The 21,831-nt window shown below is 40.8% G+C and overlaps 1 protein-coding gene across 1 annotated transcript in view; it reads left to right on the top strand.

The window, feature by feature from the left end:
* The window catches only part of TMEM232 (transmembrane protein 232), a 152,482-nt gene that overhangs the window by 79,688 nt on the left and 50,963 nt on the right, over positions 1-21,831 (top strand). Inside the window, exon 10 of the mRNA XM_044446156.1 lies at positions 1,825-2,003. Coding sequence (XP_044302091.1) covers positions 1,825-2,003 — 179 coding nt within the window. The remainder of the gene's footprint in view (positions 1-1,824; positions 2,004-21,831) is intronic.

Below are 21,831 nucleotides of genomic sequence, written 5' to 3'. Positions count from 1 at the left end.
TCCCTTGTTGAACCTGACTATGCTGCATAGCAACCATGTGCCGCATAATCCTGTCTAGGTAAGTGTGTTCCATGGTGCCTACTTCCAGGTTAGTGTGCACAGGATGGCAGCCTAAGTAATTACTTTTGTAAAATCTAGCAAATTGATTCAATAGAAGAAAAACATCTTTTTAGCAATGGTAATGCAAAATCGCCACTCATAAGGATGAAAGATGTGGAGACCCATTTTGGGAGACACTTAGCATATTAGGGTAGCACCAGCCACGAAAGAGATGACTAATATTTCCTCAGTATTTGTCATGTTCCCTGTTCTAATTAGGAGGGCTTGTAGGAAATGCTGCTAATGCCAAGTTAACATGATACAAGGCTGGATCAGGAAAAGAATCTCTGAAGGATCAGTGCAGTAATTTCGCATTTTCAGATCTGCGGACAGTTTAAACACCGTTATGGTTGTGTGTATTTTTGTGTTATTTCTGCTTTCAGCTAGAATGGAAACAGCTATGTTTTCACCTTCAGTTTGTCCAGTTGCATACTGAGATTGCCTGGGATCAAACCACATTTACAAGCTCATTATATTCTTCCCTTGCAACAGAATGGTATGCACACAGATGTAGCATTTAAGTATATTTCATGAATAAATAAGCACAGATAGCACCCTTTGATATTCTGCTGGTCTCCAGCCCCCCTCAACCACCTATTCATCTTCAGCAACTCTGGTATGCCACGTTCAGCAAAAAACATCCATGAAGCAAGAGAAATGCTTATTATGAAGATTCAGAATTGTGCATGCTGGTGTATGAATTCAGTAAGCCCACATTCTTCCATGTCTCCCTGTAATGTCCTAAGAACATTTATTTTTCTACTTTTCTGTTGATTCCCCATTTATAATTAAAAATGCCTGGGTTTTGATCTCACCAAACAGATGTAACACATGGAACCTTCAGCTACTGTATCCCTTTGTGTCTCCGTACCAGATGCAGGGGGCAGGCAAAGTTGCTTTGACTTCAGAGCTTCTCAATACTCTTGAGGCCTTCCTTGCCTGCATTTGACTAAAAGTGAAATTAAAATGGTAGTGTCACATCAAGCATAGCATCACAATATAACATACCATATGGACAAGATCCTACTAATGTTTACTTGGAAGTAAGTCACATTCAGCAAGGGCCCTTGCAACATTTAAATAAATGTATCACTCAGCAATTCAGTGTAGTCACAATGGTAGGGTGATTTGCAGCAAGCTGCACATAAATCTTGAAATTAAAAATGCACTGCTATCATTAGTTGCTTCCAAGGAAGCTGTTCTAGTTCTGTTTGATTCCTCATGTCAGTAATGGGCTGGATGTGGGTCAATAAAACTTAATTAAAGCAAAGCAGAGGTCAACTGATGGACAGATCAGGAAACAGGGGTTCAACTTGTGCAGCATACTTTCCCTCTGAAGCCTCAGGTTTGTAGTTTGGCTATGCTCTTAGACTTCGTCTTGAGCCTGGATATCCATGTCTCAGTGGTGACCAAGAATTTCATTTGCACAGATGAAGTTGCTGCACAAGCTTTGTGTCTAATGTGGCTGCAGTCAAATGAGCCTTGGTTACATTCTGTTTGGACTACTGCAATGCACTCTACATGGTGCTGGCTTTGACAACTATTCAGAAACATCTGTTTGTGCAGAAAGTGGTGGCCAGACTTCTGGTTACAGGGAACATGTGACTCCCTTGTGACTGGCTACTGGTCTTTTTTGGGCAAAATTCCAAGTGTTGGTTATGACCCATAAAGTCATGTTCCCATCTACTAGGAAATGTTCACAGCACCCCAAAACATTATTTGCAGGTCATGATCCATTTTGGGTTATCCGGTATGGCGTGATCTACAATCTAGTTATCCTGCGTAGTGAACTCACATGGGTCGTGAACCGAGAAGGATTAAGGAATGCTGTGTGGAGAACTTTACAGAAACAAAAGGACATTGAAAAGGAGAGTCGAGTCCTGAATGCTGCAAAAGTAGCAGAGGTAGGTGCGAAATCCAGTAGTTGGTTTAAGGTACTGCATGAGCAAGAGTGCTATCATAGTTTCATTAACCAAACATAGGTACCTTTCAGTTACAGGAGAGCAGAAGGACACCCCCGCCCCCCATCCCCTGGTACCACCCAGTTAATATTAGTTAATATAACCTGCTAGTTATCAAAAAGAAACTATATAATTTTAAAACACATTTCTAGGTATTAGAAGTTTCAACAAAATATTAGTGGTTCAGGCCCCTATGTACCTGAGAGTAAATACTATTGAGCTAAGTGGGACTTATTTCTGATAGTGTTGCATAATTGTAGTATTTGACAAAGCATATAGTCAGTAATGCAAATCCTCTCCTATTTAAGTGAAGTAAGTATATTAAAAATGACTGAGACACTTTTATTGGTCTAAAAGGATGGATTGTTCTTCTTTTAGGATAGGACTTGAACCAGAGGTGGGGGTGTGGCCCTCCTGAAGCTGACAGACTGCAACTTTCCCTCACTGTTAACTTTGCTGGCTGGAGTTGATGGGACTTGCAACATTTGAAGGGACACACATTTCCCATTCTTGAGGAAAGGGGTAACAAGAGAATTTGAGTTTCACCAGAGGAAATGTTAAACAATATACACGGTCAGCTGTGACCCATACATAAGAAAGGAGTTTTGAAGTGTGTATGTTGATAAGCATGGGATAGACATCAGGAAATGCAAATCTCCTCTGTTTCAAAACAACAGTGTAAATATCCTTTGTTACCTGGAATAAGCAAAAGAAGTAAGTCATATCTGTAGTTAAACTGTTAACCAATCAGGATAAAGAAGGTGTGCCAAAAGTGTATAAAGGCTGTTAGATTGCAGCAAATCTTTGTTATCACCTCTTAATGATATTAACCTCTTGCATGCAAGATAGCTAAGCTTCATGTCAGTATATTTTTGTGGCAAGTATTTTATTTTGTAAAGGCCTCCAGATTCAAACCAGGGAGGAGGCTTCATCCTCTCCTGGGACTAATTTTGGAAGCCCCACACAATATTATGTTCACAGCTGCTGTAGGCATAATTTGATTGTTATGCCTGACTTATGGACAGACATCCCACAGAAATGCTTTGCTAAAGTAACTGAAGACCTGATAATTTTAGTTGTTTTTTTTTTCCTGAAAGCCCTCTGCAGTCTTTATCAACTGTTAGTACTGCTTTGATCTCTATATGCTGTAGAACAGCTATAATTTTTACTGAGTTCAATATGATAGAATTCCAGTTAGATTTAACAAAGGACTTCTATTGTGTTCTTGAGATTCCCTCACCCGCAGAAGTTTGTGGAGACTTGTCATGATGTTGTCATCCTCCAGAACTTCTCTGTTTTTCAGGCTTTTAAAGCAGGTTCTTTTCAGAGCCAGGAGAGTCTGGTATTAATTTTTAAACTGCAACATTCCAGAACAAAAGGCTCCAAAGAAGCCGCAAATCTGCTATAGGGCAGCTATATTGCAGCACCACCTTGTGCTTGCAGTTTATATATATATATATATATATATATATATATATATATATATATATATATAAATAAATAAAAAGCAAAGAAAGACAAATCCTCATTTATTGGGAAAATTCAGATAAATCCTGGCAGAAAAAGGTTGCTTATATGTGCCTTTGTGTTATAAAAATACCTGCACCCCTTTCTCAGAAAGCACCAGAATTCCGAGTCAGGTTACTGTTTAGCATTTGCTGTTACTTTAAGACATTGGAACTCATATCTCACCTGAGAAGCTGCCCTCACTATTCTTTTTGCGGATCAGTAAGAGCTAATAAGGCTGTCAGGTTAACAGTATTGCAATCACCCTAATTTGCATGACGAAACTTGCAGCGAAGACTGGCAATGACTCCTGATTGTTATATCAATCTTCTGTAATCAATGGTATTGTACTGAGCCCCTTCTGCAGATCTCTCACCTTCTTTTGACTGTGTTCCCCCTATTTCGTCATCAACTGTCCAGCTGCTGGGCCCATGTGACTCAGAATCTATAAAAAACTCTGTATATGTTCTGGAAGCTTGTAGTTGGCATGGCCTCTACCCAACAGTGCTGTTATAAGTTTGGGTTCTCTGCAGAGGGTGCTTGAGTGATCTTTCAATAAACTGCTGAGGTTCAAGGCAAAATGGGTCTTTCTGGTTGTCCTGCCTTGCAGCCGCTATTGAGATGCCCCAACACATGTGAAGGATTTGATTATCTTCCACAAATGAAAAAGGAAGGGGGAACCCCACTAAAACAAAGGGCTAAATCTCTCATATAGGGAAGCCCTGGATCTTAGAGCTCCTAATCCCAATAATGTAGAGGGCAATCCATTTTCCACTGAAGCCAATAACCAAAATCTTTTCAATTTAATTGTTCTGTGTTGCACATAATGCAAATAAAAGCACATTCTTATATGTTCTAGATAATTTCATTTCATTTCAATTGACATTTCTATCCTGCCCCATGTCCCATTGGGCTTTCTAGACAGTATGTAATTCTATTTCTAAATACACAATAAAGCAGTATCCTAAAATCCAAAATAAGTAATATACGCTACAATAAATCAAAATAAAAAATGCAACAAAATCATGAGCTAAGCCAGGTTATGCCTTGCAAATCACTTACATTACATTGCTTACATTCCCTTTCTTTCCTCTGTACTAGTAGTACTTGCAAGAAATGGATGCCATATGGCAGTTCCTGAGATGAGTGTTTCGGTCATTTCCCCTTTCCCAACAGGATCCTCCTTCCAACTCACTCTAAGTGGTTTCCCAAGGTGTTAGGAGGGAGGAGGAGTTAATCCTGCCTTTTCTTCTTGAATCCTGACTTGCTCTGAGAGCAATTTAGGAGATTGGTCCTCCTCTGCTTCTTGCATGGATAAATCTTAAAGTTACACACATTTCGTTTTTGTTCCTCCCTTCTCTACTCACAAGTAATCCTAATCCTAGCTAAGGAAGTGTTTTGGACAAGATTGCAGGCTTCTTTTGCCTTGGTTAGCTGCCAGAAAAACCTAGCTACCGATCTCATTTGCACATGAGCAACACATCTGTCTGTTGGTCCATTCATCAATGTCCTCCCTATACTTCTTTCTCTCCCTCCCAGAATAGATCTCATTTTTGTGGCTCATGTAGTGAAGAGACTTTTCATCCCCCAGCAATGTTTACAGTTTAAGCCAGTCTATAGACAATTTTACACATGCAAACGGCACTGCACCATGATGTAATGTGAACCAGATGCTTTGCAGAAACAATTATCCCCCTTTTCCTTGCCCAAGGCATCTCCTCTCTATTATTGCCCAGTCCATTATTGTTTTTCTTGTTAGACATTTTCACACTAGTGTATACACTATGAAGGAACTAGAAAAAGTATCTGAGCATGGGGGAAAGAAGAGGTTAAAAAGTAGATTATGAGACATCTATCTCTGCTTTATATATTAAACCTTGACAAAGAGAAAAAATCTCTGTATTTGAGTTTAGTACTTCGGTCCTGAACATATTTACTTAAAACTAAATAGCAGTGATTTCAATAACATTTACATCTGAGAGAACATGTTTAGGATTGAGTCTTAATTAAAATTCTAATTTAAGATTTTATTTAGTTTTTTAATTCAGTTGTCGCCTCTAGGTGCTGCTAAAAGTACAAGCCTCTTATTCTGAATGGAGAGCGATAACAGGGAATTCATCCTGAAATACCTTGGAGATGAAGGAGAATATCCCAACATGGGCATTCAGTGATGGAAGGCTTCATCCACTGAATTTCTCCCTGGTAAACAGCCGTTCAAAGTATAGGAGCCCTTGCAGGAAAAGGTGGTGATTACACAGAACAATCTGTATCAGGGGCTGTGGGAGATGGTATAATATAACCATCTAGATCAGTTAACTAAATGCACTGTGCTATTGCCCCCACCCTCCAAGCAAGTAGGCCTGTGAACTTGGAGGCTTGTGAGCCCTCTGCACCCCAAACAGTGATCCCTGCTGCGGCCACTCCTCATGCCCTCGCTTGCCCCTAGACAGCCCTTTCAGCTGTCCAGATAAAGTGTGGGGAAGGAAGAGGGGACAGTGAGGGAAGGAGGCTGAGATGCCAATAGGAACAGGTGCCGGTGCTCAGCCTTGGCCTGCTCCCCTCCCTCCAGCACGCTGCTTTTTTCTTCCCTCTGAGGTGCCTGAACAGTCAGTGTGGTTCTTTCTGTGCTAGCTGTGAGGGGCAAGGGCGGCCTTTGGGGTCTTGCAGGTTCTTGGAGCTGGGACTCCACATAATCCTCTGACCCAAAAGGCAACATCAGGAGGCCATAAGATTGTGCCCAAAGTGGTCTGATTTAAAGCACACAGACACGCAGGAAAGTGTGGCAAGTGAGGATATGCGGGAATCCTAGACATGCTATATCCAGTCCAGAGGGAGGAAGTTAGGTAGTGTTAAAATGAAAAGAAAAAGGGCAGAATGAGGGTTAAATATGATCATGAAAAATCATGTTTGCTTTATACTCAATGTGCCTCACTAACAGATAAATTCCACATTTAGTAGGCATTCCTTCTCTGTTCTGAACTTTTTAGGCCATTTTTCTTTGGAGATTTAGGGTCAAATGAAATGTTATATTACTCACTTTTTAAAATGTGTGCTTAAACTGGCCACTCTTCTTTTGAAGCAAAACAAAACATAGCCATAGGCCACCCAGTGTGGAACGTGCTCTCAGTCTGGACCATCCCCACCACCGCCCATGTGATAAACTGCAGAGTTGTGGCTGGTTAAAGTGGGGCAAAAACATGGACAAAGTGGTTTTCTAAGGTGGCCTTTGACTACACTTGCCCCAGTAGAGCATGACCTTTATTTATTTATAGCATTTTTATACTGTTCAATTAACACAATGCTCTCAGAATGATGTACAGAATACTGTTAAAAATAGACCATAGAACACACAATTTAAGAAAAAAATAAGAACAAATGCCTGCCAAAACATCCATATAACAATAAAATTTGACAGACATGTACAATCAAACAATACATAAAACAATACATATTAGCAACTATTCCACATGTACCAAAACCACTTAAAAGCCAATATGAAACTAAATAATGTAATCAACAGTTAAAATGGTAAGAAAATAAGAAAGCTTTAACTTGGTGCCAAAACATATATAACATTGGCACCAGGCATATTTCCCTGGGAAGCTGATTCAGGGACATGCATGAAAGGCTGACCATTTTGGCTGGACTGACAGCTCAGATTCTGCGAATGAGATGTGTGCAGTGGCGTTGGCCTATCCTGGCAGGGCTGATAGCTCAGGCTCTGATAAGGAGATGGTTGTTGAAAGGGATGCAGCTGCAGTCCAGGGCCCTGGATACCCGCCTGTGCCTGTTATGGGAGAGATTAGTTCAAGGGCCGCCATGCGGCCCGGTCAACCCACCCATGGGAATGAGGAAGAGCAACAAGATCCTGAGGGGGGAGATTGAGAGAGGGGAGTCTATTGGATGGGGAGCTCCAGCCTCCTGAGGAGGTGGACCTGATAGTCACAGTCGTAGGGTGGCCCAATTGGGATCTCAGAGGGAGAAGTGAAGCTTTGCCTGGTTCCCCAACACTCCTCCCCCCAGGACAGGTGCAGAAGGATTCATAAGCAAAGCTTTGGGTGAAGAAGATGGCCAGAGGAGGTTCAACATTTTGTTTTGTATATGCTCAGAGACTTGCACATAAAATAAGGACATTTGGCAAGAAGCACTGGCGAGACTGTTACTGCTGGGAGGGAGAACTCAGCTCACAACAATAAGTGGGGTGCCACAGCCGAGAAGGCCCTTCCCCTCATAGCCAGAGGATCTCAAAATAAAAAAGTGAATTGTGTGGAAGATTCCTGCTGTATGCCTAAAGCTGCAGTCATATGCAGATCTACTGGGGAATAAGCACTTTCTGATTTAAGATGCAGTGAATAAGGCTGTATATATGAGTTCCCCTGGCTAAGTTGCATGATTTGTGGATAATGTATGGCTGAACACATGGAGCTGCCTTATTGGAGGTTCAGGCAAGGTTGAATGAACCTGTTCAAGCACCTTATCAACTTCCTCAAGCTGAACCAACTGAAAATTAGCCAATAAAACTGGGCCAGACTATGCTCTGGGTACTTAACTTGATCCATCTTCTTTAATGTTCAAGTCTAAGTCCCAGTGGATGAGACTTTATCCTGGCAGTGCCTACCAAATATCTAGTGGGTCTAAAATATCCATGGGGCAGTGTATGATTGGCCCTAGATGACTCTAAAGATCTTCACTGAGTGGCAAACAGGAGACTGGGCAGAGGAAGTGAGATGTTGATTCTTAGCTACCCTCACTATCCTTAGGTATACCTAATTATAGGAACCTGCCAGGGTTCAATTGCATCCACCAGGAATTTCCCTCCATCTGAGCCCTATCCACCTTCTGTATTGTTTTCCTCTACCCAACTGAAAAAGAAAACTCTAGATTGTACCCTGTCACATGTGTTGGGCCAGTCCTATGGTTGACATGGAGTCTATGAAATCTTAAGCTGTCACAGATAAGGTGGTATCAGCACGAATGTTAATGTCCCCCATGATCAATTGTCTGGGAGACCTCAGCATCACAAACAAGACCACCTGTGCCAACTCGGATGGGGAGTCTGCTGAGCAGCAGGGTAGGTGTTACACCAGTAGAATCCCTCATCTGCCCTGCTGGTCCAAAATCAGATGCAAAAACTGGATACAAACACTAGTCACTAGTAGTCTTATAGTAGTCCTAGAAAAGATACTTAACACTAATGTTTTAAGAAAACAGAAGTACGAGCAATATGGTTGGCAGTTTTAATATTTTAAAATATTAAGAAATGAATATGAAACAAGTTAGATTATTGGCAAAACAAATCAACATTTATGTAAAGACTCTTCTTAGCAGCATTTGCTCCTTGGAACCAACATTACATTGAGGTGGAAAAGTAAAGCAGTAAATCAATTACTCTCAAAGTTTTGAAGGGATTTGATAATTTTGAATGAGTTATATCAACACTTTGTATTATTGCATGTATTAATACAAATGTTTGAGCTAATCAATAGATAGGGGAGCAGCAAAACACAAACATGATTTTCCCTCTGTTACATTTACTATTTATGCTGTCTTCATAATCCAACTAGACAGTTATAGAATTAGAACAAAGAAAAAACAGCTTTATATGCTATTTATTTATCCTAATGGCAGAAAGTTTAATGATAGAAATGTTAGGATATTCACTGGGTGCATCAAAAATAATGTAATGGTAATGTAAAAACTGAGGAAACAGTATGTGATTCCTAGAGGAACTGGATTTCCACCTCCATAAGGGGTGAACCAAAGGACTGTCATCTCTGGGACTTTGAAAGCTTCTGTATATTAATTTGAAAATAAATTCCATTCTTACAGTGTAGGATAGAATGACAGAAATGGGTTTCATAATTCCAACAGGTAAAGGAGATAAATTTGCTATAAGTTGTGTCTTGCAGCAAGGTTAAATTATACATTAAACACTCTCCCATTCCTATTACCTTAGGAAATTAGATAAGAATAGCTGATTATTTAACTAAGAGAGAAATAGGTCTAGGAAATTTAAAATGCACGTTTTTGATGGTCGAGAGGATATGGGATTTTGTCTGATGAACATTTTAGGTATTTTTGTCTAGGTATTAATGGTTGTTTATTCAATTGAATAACTGCAAATTATGAGTTGAACTGTTTCTGTTGTATAGGACTCTACTGAAGAAAGAGTATGGAGATGATAGTATTTGTTTTGCTACATTCCTCATAGTATGCATATGCCATGCCAAGGGGACAGTACAAACAGGGAGTCAGTTGCAAAATATAAGGTGATAGGGAATGACCTGGGTGTACCTATGAAGCAACCATGTTGATGCTAAGCAGGGATGGGTCTGGTCAGTTCCAGGGTGGGTGACCATGTAGAAACTGTAGTACTGCAAAAATTCCACAGAGAAGGTGGGATGTAAAATGAAGTTTTGTGTTCAGGAACAGACTTTCCAAAGGAATCCCATGAATGTTCACTTATGAAAATGTTATGTAGAAATCATCACACCTCGCAGGTGGCTTAAGCAGGATCATAGGTTTCTGTCTGCTGCTTTTCACCTAGTCATTTGCAGAAACAATAGGTAGATCAGCTGCACCTTTTCTGTGCTTTGTGATGGTGTGGTGGAAGTTGCCAGAACCACATCAGAAGCTGTTTCACGTACAAGGTCTTAGATGGAGCCTTAACCACACAGCTGTTCTTTAAGTACCGTTTGACAAAGGAAAACAAAGCATGCCACAACAAAGGCTCATTCTATAGTGAATAGAGTTGCCTTGTTGCAGGTGTCAAGTCTTTTAGCGGATTTTTTAAATTTAACCTTAAAAGCAGAAGGAGGCCCAGCATAAAGGAAAAAGAAAAAAAAAAGAAAAAGAAAAACTGGTTAGCAAGTGTAAGCCAGCAGCCCCAGTACAGCTCTCTGGCCACCTGAGGCCTGAGGCAGCATGTGCTGCTGCATTGCACCCTGCCCTTTCTCCTTCTCTTCCCTTTCCCTTGCCATATGCTCCCTTTGCTATGTGGCTGCCACATCAGCTCCGTGAGAGCCACATGCCTAAAAAAAATCTGTGGATCCCTTGCAGGTGGTGACAAAAAGAAGGCGGGGCACATGACATGAGGATTCCCTCACTGTGGCAGGTGCCATGGTGGGAGAGCAGCTGGCAGGTCTCTCCAGGGTCCATCTTGAATGGGTGATGGTGGCCACCACCATCGGGTGGCTGCAGTAGTGGCCGCTTGGCATAAGGAGGGGAAGGTGATGCAACTATTCTTCCCACTCCATCATCTGTTGCAGATGCCTTGCCCTGCTTCATGGGTAAGGCTGGTCCTAACCTCCAGCCCAGGGCCAAATCCATCACTTCTGGGGTTCCAGCCTGGCCCTCATGCATTTTCCAGAAGGCCAACACCTTTTACATGCTCACCCCTTTTCCCCTCACAACCAAGCTGTTTTGAAGTTTTTTTTTCTATATACTGAAAGATTGATATGCTTTCTGATGGTTTAGTTATTAGCAGTAAGAACTTTACACTACCACATGGTGGCATCCCCCCCCCACACACACACACATTCTGGCCTTGCTGTCTTTGCCCTGCACTGGCGTCGTGAGTCTCCTCAGAGCTTCTCTGAAATGGAATTCATCCATCAGGCTGAATGACTTACTCCACAGTTGCCAAGGGAGTTGAAAGCATCTCCCTGCCTCTTCCCAGAACATGTCTTGATCAGAGCAGGCCTGAAAGGAGGATGCTGACTTCTTTCTGCCAGTCCACGCAATATGGGAAACTTGTATTGTCCACAAGTGATGTGAACAGTTGGCCAATATTGTCATACTATCTTGCTTTTCATGTCCAGTTTGACAAATGGACATGCCTCCCCATCCTAAATTCTCTAGTCAAGCCCCTATAATGTAGTATCAATAGAACTATAAGCTGCTTGTGATAGGGGTGCAATTCTTTTTTACTGGTTTAGCATTGAGTTCTTTCCAGTTCTTTCTTTTCTACTGCCTTGCAGCATGCACCCTTCACCCTTCCACCCACCTGTCCACCCACAACCTCAGAGGTTAAAAATGGCATACCTCTCTAACAAAAGTCTTATTCTGGTGCACTCAGATCTTGTATCTAAGCAGCACTAGTGAATATTCATGTATGCTTAACATTTACAAGTTACTTTGAAATGCTTCAGTTTATCAGGACTGTATTCCTCTTAAATAAAGACAGTCCTCCTAACAAAGAGGGCTAGCCAGAGCTCGTCCAATCTGAGTAGTTTGCATTTTGTGTCATAAATGTCGTAATGCTTTGAGGCTTCAAAGCCACTGTGAACATGCTGGTGTGTACTGCAGGACAGTCTGCTAGTAACAATTAAAAGAATACACTGTTCTGAATTATTATTTTGTTGCATACATGTGAAGAACTCAAGGCAGCCTGCATAGTTCCATTTTATCTTCACCCCACAACCCTGTGAAGTTCATTAGACTGAGAGTGTGTGACTGCCCAAAGTCACCCAGTGAGCTTCATGGCTAAGTGCAATCAGGCACCCGGATCTCCAATGTTCTTAGTCCAACATTTCAACCAGCACATCACAGCGGCTTTCTTAATCAATAGAGATGATGCAGCTAGATTTTTTTTTCCTGAAGCACCTTGACTTTGAAAGACTAGAAAACCCCCTTTCCACCAGTCTTTTCCGTAGTCTGTGTAGATGTTTTCTGTATGATATGATATTTTATACACATTTATATTTATCCATGTGCAAGATGAGACATTTAAAGTAAATCCTAACTTAATATGAAAATATCTCAAGGAAGCATCACTAATATTGGCAACTGTTTTATCTTTTCATGGTAGCATGAACATATCTGATAATCTAGGGGAAAAATAAACACAGTGTCAATAAGATGGAAGTAGATGAAGCAGATATAGGGGCAGTGTGCTTCTGGAAAGAGTATTTATTTATTTAGAAAATTTCTAGGCCGCCCCATTCGCCGAAGCTTCGGGGCGGCTTACAAATAAATAAATTAAAATACATAAATAACAATATAAAATACACATAACTGTATAAAATAAGTCGCCCTGTATTCCCATGTATCTGTTTCCACATCACCCTGTGAGTTTCTCTGCACCCACTCTAGCTTGTTAGCAGTCACTTGTGGGTCAGGAGACATACTCTGACTAACCCTAGCAAGTGGAGAACAACCCTTGGGTTACTGTATTGAACAGGAGCCCTCTGCTGCAGTGTTAATCTAACATTTCAAAAATATTACAAGATTGGTAACAATCCAGATGAATTTGCTTATGGGCATAACTCTACCCATATTTCACTTCAGTCTGGGCTAATTTAAAGTGACAGTGTTGTAGTATTTGGGAAGTTTCTTACTGGTTATTTTTCCAAATTCTAGCAAAGTTTTCAAAGCTCCACTGTAACTTCTTGATCATGCAGAAGGAGAAAATGGTATATTGTATGTCGCCATGCTTTCCTTCCTTTAAAATTCTGCACAGCAACTCAACTTTACTATGTGATAGCGGCTTGATTTTTTTTTTTAACTCAACTTGATCAGAAGCATAAAACGAATAGCAGGAATTCATGAAAGGTGAAAAAGCTGGAAACATAACCACTTAACTCAGGCCCCTTTCTAAACAATCCATTTATAGTGGAATAAAAGAGCATTTGTAACTCATTTCCTGCAGGGGATGCAGACATCGCTCTCCTCAAGGAAGTGCTTTTCTTGTAGGAGCCTCATTTTCCCAGCATCCAAAACATGATATTTGGAATGACCCTCTGTGAGCCGAGAGCCCTTTTTGAATGTGTTTAACTTTCTCCCAGTATAGGTGTGTTCAGCATTTTAATGAGTCCTTTCCTCTCAGCACAATGGAGGACATTTTTCCAGTGTAAAAAAAAAATGACTTCTTACTGGTCATTGTGCCTCAGACACGTGCCAAGGATTGAAATCAGGTCTGCATATCCTTTCACAGTGTGCAGTGAAATTAAGCTGCTCAAAGTAATTAAATTTTGTGAATACGAACTATGATAATACAACATTTCAGACTTAATTTAGTTAATGAAACGGAAGGCTTATTTCCCTTTCTACAACTACAACTGCTAATTTTTCTGGTGGTGGTTTATTTTTATAATTTATTTTTCATCTCTGTTGAAGATTATTGTACTCTTTTATTAGCGACTGGCAAACTGGAGCTGCTTGACAAAGTAATTCCAGCCATTCCTGATGTACTTTCAAGGAAGTATGTGAAAAATGGCAGTGAGCAACTCTCACCACTGAGAGACAATTTGTCATGGGAATATTTTGCACATGAGCACATATGGCTAATGCACATCTGTTTAAACCACTGGTTTTTTTTTTAAGCAAAGTATAAAATATCTGACTGGGAGAAGGGTTTGACTCCCATACCTTTCCCCCAAGGAGTAGCAATTTAAATGCAAACATGTTATTCACAAATGATGTGAGGCACATATTGTATTTTGGATGTAGGTACATATTTACACACAATTACACAAAACTCTGTCAGAATTAGCATAGTGATGATAATTAAGAGTTCACCATTGCTGGATGTACTGATGATTTTAGTGGCTAAGATACGAGCACTTTTCATCTTCTCTGGTGGGTAAGAGAGGTGCAGCTATTCCTGGATTGAATTTGCTCAACCACTGTAGTCCATGGATGGACTCAGAACTGGATTACTGCAGTGTGCCTTATGTGGGACTCGATTCAGATTGGTCTGGAAGCTTCTGTTGGTGCAGAATGTTACAGACAGGGTAGAAATGGGAGCAGCTTGCCACCAACCTATTATACCTATGCTGAGGGAATTGTACTGGCTGCCAGACCAGTAAAGTTTTGGCACCTACGTATAAAGCGTTAAATGACTCAGAACCAGAATATTTAAGCAATTACCTACCTGTTCAGTTGCTGTACCCATCAGGTGACACCTATGATTTTAGAAATCCAGTTCATGATGTCTTGGAATTGGGTCTTTAATGCCATACCTTCCATTTTCTGGAGTTCCTTACCAGTACAAATTAGGCAGATGTTGACCCTTCTGAACTTTTGCATTTACTAAGAACATATTTTTTCCAACAATGATTCCCAGAAAAGTAACATTGTTTTCAATAAACAGTAACCTTGCACAATATCATATTACAACCTTATACTTTATTATTTGGTACATTGCTTAGAAAATTCTTTTTATGTAAGTGATCGATAAATGTTGTTAAATAAATAATAAAAGGGTCTCAGACTTGTAACAATCCAATAATTTTTGGAAGCAGTGTGAAGTAATGTAATGTATACAGGCCGGGACTCAAATTAAAAAGTATGGCCAGGTCTTTCCTCATCACCTTTGTGCTAGATGTATTTCAGCATGCTAACACTGTAAGTGGGAACAGCAGTTAGTATTACAAAGCTGACTGATGGAGAATCTCACATGATACAAGCTAAAGTCCCAAAGTATTGTACAAAGTGTCACAAACCAACAGAAATATGCTCTGGCACGTTCCTCTTTCAGAAAAACAGCAGGAACGTGGGAGCTGAGGCACGGGGCCAGCAAAGCTTCAGTGCCCAGGCATATATGACATGGCAAATCACTAAAAAGTAAGAAATGTTCTGTTCAAGAATCAGGCTTTTTATCCAAGTTAGATTTCAGTTGACTTGCATACGTGCAAATACACTAATAAAGGGCTGGTTTTATAGCACAACTAAATGTATCTCCTTTTGGGCTCCCTGTCTAGCATTTCCAGGCTAGACTGCTCTGCTGAAAAGCTGCCGATAAGCTACTATGATTTGTGAATGCTATTTGGAGGCAGAAGCTGATAGAGAAATTACTGGCAGCACATTGCATTAGGACATTGGGGGTTACATTGATTTTCTATATCTTGCACATTTACTTCAATATTTTGGGGTTTCTATCTGACCTGATGGACCATTTCTCCTCCCCCTCCATCATAATTTCTAAAAGCCCCTGAAAATAATGCCTTCTTGACTATGGAATGAATCCAAACCATTTTATATTATTGATTAAATGTGTTTATTAAGAGTATTTAAGAAACATCTTTCATTTTAACATGCCACAAATACAATGCAATAAAATATAGTAGTAAAACAACATCATAATACAAACAAATTAGGGCACAATCCTAGGGCCGCTAGACGCTAAACTGCTACAGGATAGGTTTAGCATCCAGTGTTTCAGTGCCCTCAGTGCCAGAGTGGTGCTTTCCAGGCTGGTTGTAGCTCTGAAGTCACAAGTGCAAGGAGGAGGCAGGAAGAAGAGGCACAGAACTCCACTGGGATATGAGGAGTGGGATATTCACCCACTCAGCCCCTCCTCTTCATGACTAGGAGCAAAAGCGATTGATGACTAAAATCTGCCACTGAGGTCTTTTGTAGGGTGTGGAGGCAGTCCATGCCTCTGCACTCCTCATGCCCTCCATGGGATGCCCACAGTCCTTTGATTTCAGCAGGTTTTAGGCAGCAACACAGGATGATGTTCTCTGAGACATAAAAACAGAGAGCAGAACCAATAAAACCCAATTTAATTTAACTGGAAATGTGTTGCTGTTAGGTACCATTTAAATCAATGTGGAAGAGTAGTTAGGAAATCCCATAGTTTTAGTGGGAATTAAGAGGAACTTGCATAATCTAGATCTCACCTTATGTCCTTTTTGTGCATGATTTATAAAGGGGACACGTGACACCTCCCTCATTTTTGAAGCTATCTGTAACATTTCCATACCATTTTGCATGCAGTGGGACTGAGGTTAAAATAAAGCTACCTTGGGATGTCTGAAGAGGAGTCCTTATTTTGAGATACAAATATAATTCTATTAGTTTGAGTTCCTGCCAAAGTCCAAATGCTGGATTGGTATCTTGTGTTCATGCAGTCCAATCTCTAATGTGCTTAACAACTAGGGGTTATCTGAAGCTGAACAGAGCTGAGAGGGAGCAAAAGAAATCTGGTATAATTAATTAGGGGTGCTTGTTATATAAATTGGCCAGTCCACCTCTCTAGATCTAGAAAGACAACCTACACATTTTTTACTATAGTCATAATAGCCCAATAAGTGTACTTAGTAATGGTTTCTGGGAAACTGGGAAAACTCTGTGGGCAGTGTTAAAGCCTTCGTTGACACATTGAAGAAGCTCATCTCTAAGCTCTTTCTGGCATGCTTTGCTTAACACAAAACAGTGACAAAGATTTTTTAGAATGTTCTCATGTATTTTCTTGAGCATGAGTTCTTTTTTTCCACCTTTGACCTTTTGACCTTCTTATATTAGGTGAAACCTCCTTTATAAGTAAAGCTTTTCGTTCTTATCCTATTTTTGCACTAAAATAATTATAAAATGAATGCAATAATAAATACAATTCTAATTAGAGAATGAACTAGTCTTACGTGTTCATGATTTTCTCTGTAGTTTGAGAGAATGGCTCATCTCAAAGAGAAGTCCTGTCAGTCATTTTTAGTTTCCATATTCTAGCATCATAAAGGAATATGCAAAGGCAAAAGCCACAGGCAGAGCTTTGCTGCAGATCATGTTCTATGATGTCTTGATGCTGCTGGTGGATGACAGTTGGACTGGATTTTAGGCACTTCCCTGTGCTACAGCTCAGCTTGTTTTGGCTGCAGAGCTGAGAGCAGCAGCATTCTGGGATAGTCTCCGTCCAGAAGGAAAGTGCCTGCTTGCCATGTTTTTGCCCACTTTTCTACAGAATGCCATCTGTGACTTCCCCATATTGGGAATAGTTCCATCTAATTTCTATGAAAAGAAATGATACAAAATACTCTCTTCTGGGCAGGTATCTTTATTGATGACAGTTAGCCCTGTTCTGGTCTGCCTGCATAGAGGTGACCATTTGTCCTACTTTACAGAGGACTGTCCTTGGAAGGACTATTCAAGGACAACTCTGTATTTGAAGGGTCCTTTATTTGAAGGACTGCCCATTTCAAGTCTTGTTAAAATAACATACAAAGAGAGAACTATATCTGCAATCATCTATATCAACTATATCATCTTGCCACAGTCTTCCCCATTATGGTGATGGCGAGATGTACTGTACATTTTAAATCAGTGACTCTCTCTCAGTCTGCATCTATACCTATACATCAGCATTGCTGCCCCCTTTCCCTTGCTCTTTAGTGTGTGGGATGCTTTTCCTCTGGTGATATGTAAGTGGCCACCTTTGTTTGCATCATAATGAGGTCAGTGAAGGGACACCACCTGGATAATCTGTTTTAGAGCCACTTCAAATTAGTAGTATGTGATCTGCTAGAAGTTACACTCGCCTTCAACATTTGCTGCACCCAATCCAAGCGCTTGAGAATGTTTTAGAACAATGTGTTGAGGTTGCCATGTTGTGGATTTCCTCATTCTTGAGGAAAAAGATCATTAGCAATTATTTAACCCTTTATTTGCTTATTTAAAATATTTTTAGGCTGCCTTAAAGGCTAAACCCTCTCATGTGCCACTGGGAGGAAAGAGTTCTGTTCCAGGTGCTGGCCACAGCCAGATTAGGAAGGGGCGGCAGCATTTACTATTAGAATCCAGCCTGTTCTCCTCTTGCAAGAAACCCAGGGGGTCCTCCTGGGCTTAACTCAAGCAAGATTTCCCTCAGGACTCTCAGACTGAAGAAAAGCTCAGGCTTTGGTGGCAACTTTGATGACTAAGTGGCAAAGGCCTATGGAAACAGACTCAAAATGTTGCTTAAAGAGCAGTGAGACTAGGTGTCAGAGTCCACAACTTGGACATGGGCAGCCAAAGACAAGACGAGCAGCAGAGACACCAGGACAAGGGCAACAGAACATCAGAAAAGGCAGAGGCCAAACGCAGGGCTTAATGGCAAGTCCAAATTGTAGTCATTGTACAGGCTGAGGTCAGGAACCACAGGATGCATGCGGGCAGAACAAGGATGTGGTCAGGAACAAACCAAGGTCGAGAACCAGGTGGACAAACAGAAGTGCAGGTACCTTAGACAGGATAACAGGATGAGAGAAACAGCATGGCAGGATATATGCTCTGGCAGGATACACAGCAAGGCAAGACACATGAGGCAACAGGACCCAGATGCAGTCATGGTCAGGCAAGCTCACAGGAAGTTCTGTATTACTGAGGCAACATGGCAAGGCAGGATGCAAAGAGAAGGCATGATGTATATCAGGCAAGAGGCAGGCACAGCAGCAAGGCAACGTGGCAAGGCAGGAACCAGGAGCAGGGACTGTTAGGCAGGATGCAGGCACAGCAGCAAACAGGCCAACCTGTGTTGCCGAGGCAACATGCAGCAGGGAGCAGGAGCGGGAACGGTCAGGCAGGATGCAGGCATAGGAGAACCTGTGCTGCTGAGGGAACATAGCAAGGTAGGAGTGGTCAGGCAAGGTGCAGGCCCTGCAACTACAGGCAGACCTGTGTTGTTGAGGCCAATGCTGAAGGGAAGAGCTTGTTCTTACATATCTGGTGCTCATCAATAGATTGAGAGCACCAGCAGGGCCAGGGACTGATCCTGCAAATATGGTGGTAGTTTTTTTTGGTCCTGGCCGCCAGAACAGCCAAGAACCTGACACTAAAACTTAAGTAAAGGCTAGCTCTGCCATTGCTGAGAGTTAAACGGTTATTCCCAGTTTTAGGACCCATTGATTCAACTGGCATTGGAGAGATTATGGCTGCACTCTGATTTCTGGGCTAAACCTCAGCCTCCAAAGGTGATTACAAAACTTCCTGAATTCAGGGGAGTGATTGTAGGATGACATCACATGTGCTGTGGCTTCTGGGGAAGTGGAGAAGCCCAGGAGCAGAGCTGAGAAGAATTCCCTTTCACACACAGTCACTTCCCCAGATGTTTCAGCTTAGAGTCATGACTGAAACTCATGGCTGTTTTTCATACAGTACATTCATAGTTCCTCTTCACAAATCATGCAAGCCCAAGCATGAGCAGCAACATAATTCTCATGAAAGCTTTGCAATTTCCTCAACTTGTATTCACAGTTGAAAGTGCACACTTAAGAATGCACATTACCCATTTTTACACTTTACCCTAAGGGGGAATGCACATTTAAGATGCACGCTTGGAAAACCATACATTTTTCATGTTTGGAAAAATCAAGACACTTGCATTTGGGAGCAAGAAAGAAGAGAGGCAAGCATTCGGGTGGAAAATGGAGAACTTCAACAAGCTTGAACATCATGCATTCTCCCATTGAGTTGCTGCATGTGCATCTGCAGTAGAAGCCACATTTTCCCAGTGACCACAAATTGTGATTTGAGCACTGTCGAAATGTGATATACTTACAAGAGGCATATAATCTTAAGGAAAAGGATCTGGATCCAAGGTAACAGATGTGTAACAATTAGTCATATGTCACAGTATAAACTGTTCAGCAGTCCCTGACTTGGTCCAATAAAACAGTCATTTTACTTGCTATGCATTTGTCTGTGGGACAAATATTAAGGACTGATTCACTTCACTTATAGTATTCACTGTTCCTCCATTTGCCTTCCTTGAAAACTGCCAAGGTAATGTCAGGGGATACAAAAGTTCTGACTGACTGGGGTATATTTTCTGTCAGTTGTTTCATGTGATATGAATATGTATCTGTGCATGCAATTTTCAACTTTGTTCTTGGAATTTAATCTCCACAAAATCCTTCCACAGAGAATTGATGGGGCATTCATCAGAAATTTCAGAAGTGTAAATATCTGTGATGGTCCAGGGTGGGAGGCGGGAAGAAAGCAGTTTGAATTTTGTGACATTAAGGGGTAGTTATGCCACATTAATGGAGGATAGAGGATGTTAGACTTATGCTTCTATGGTGGAAAGCTCTGTGAAGGCAGCACTGAGAATTCCTTATGGACAAACTGACTTTTGGAATTACTTTTTCCAGCATGTAACTCCCATGTCACAAAAATTATGTAGAACACCATGTTTGATCAGCTGTGCATGTTTTGCTCTCCATATATGCACGAGATAACTGATGCCACCTCTCTAGGGGCAGAATGGGGTGACATTAACTTTGACACTCTTTTTTTGTGCTTGAGCTGGATCAGGTAACATGTGAGCTGTCCTTTCAATTCAGTTTATAATTTGCTTTTTGCAGTTTCGTCTTTAACAGAGAATGATAAGATGAACAATTTTGCATCTGTTTATCTCAGGTTGCATTTTCTGATAACCCATCCAGATTTGTGGAAATGCTGCAAATAGTCTTGTGATGCTTGTGTCTGTTATTTACTCAGCCCTCAGACAATCTTCAAATCCAGTACAGTTCTTGAATCTACTTCCCTGTAGTGTTTCTTCCCTTGCCCCAGGCAACTGGAAGACTCCTTAGTACCAGGAATTTTTAGTAAGGAACTCTCTTCCTCCCCAGTCTACTGCCCCCAGTTCCCCACCTTGGCATCTAAATGCACATAGCTGAAGACAGAATATAAAGTTCAAAATGTGTCTTAAAAGGCAATAACATCCAAAATGCTTTGAGCATATGGATGTAAAATACATGGGTTTTTCCTCTCCATTTTTAAAAGCATATAAATTATGCTGTGCAGATAAATGTTGAACGTGCGTGTCTAACTGAAGAATGAGTGTTGGATTCTTTTTTCAGAGTTTACTTAATACCCTATAAAGCAGGTTTTAAATTGAAGAGACTAGAGCCATAACTGAACAGAATCTGCTAGAGCAAGGATTAAAAGTGTGAGGCACTGGAATGAGAGGTTACTGCATCTGGCCAATTAAAAAAGTGGGTATCTGCACAGTATATCTGCATAATGACATTAATAAACATTTGACACTGAATCAGATTAATTCCCCTCCTCCCACAAAATGACATTCTGTATTTTTAAAGCATCTCCTGTTCCATCTGTGCTCCTACAAGGACTAATAGGCATCTCGAATGAAGTCTGACTGACTTGTAAATGGTTGCTTAAAAATTAACTGTATCCACCAGTTGTCACTGATATTTTAAAACCAAATTGACAGGATTCAATATCCAATTTACTTTCAAGAAAGAAGAACTGCATTATAAGCATAAACATGTGGCTGATTATTACATAGCATGACAGTCTGATGTTAATAACTTTAATTATTGTAACCAGATTTGTCAAAAAACAAAACAAAACAAAGGCCTTGTGGGCATCTCAGAAGATGTCTTCCTTTACAGAGAAAAAGTAATTAAATATATTCAGTAGTTAAATGAACAGGTAAAGAACAAGAAGACCCCTGGATATTGAAATTTTACAGTAGGTCAGCACATTGCTTTCTTTTGCAAAAATATTAACTGCTGCCCCAATCTGGATTATTGGATTACTGGATTAC

The sequence above is a fragment of the Varanus komodoensis genome, unplaced genomic scaffold (genome assembly GCF_004798865.1).
Source record: "Varanus komodoensis strain SLA01 unplaced genomic scaffold, ASM479886v1 scaffold5, whole genome shotgun sequence".
NCBI lineage: Eukaryota > Metazoa > Chordata > Lepidosauria > Squamata > Varanidae > Varanus > Varanus komodoensis.
Note: the sequence above shows the minus strand (reverse complement) of the source record. Positions and strands in the feature narration are given on the sequence as shown.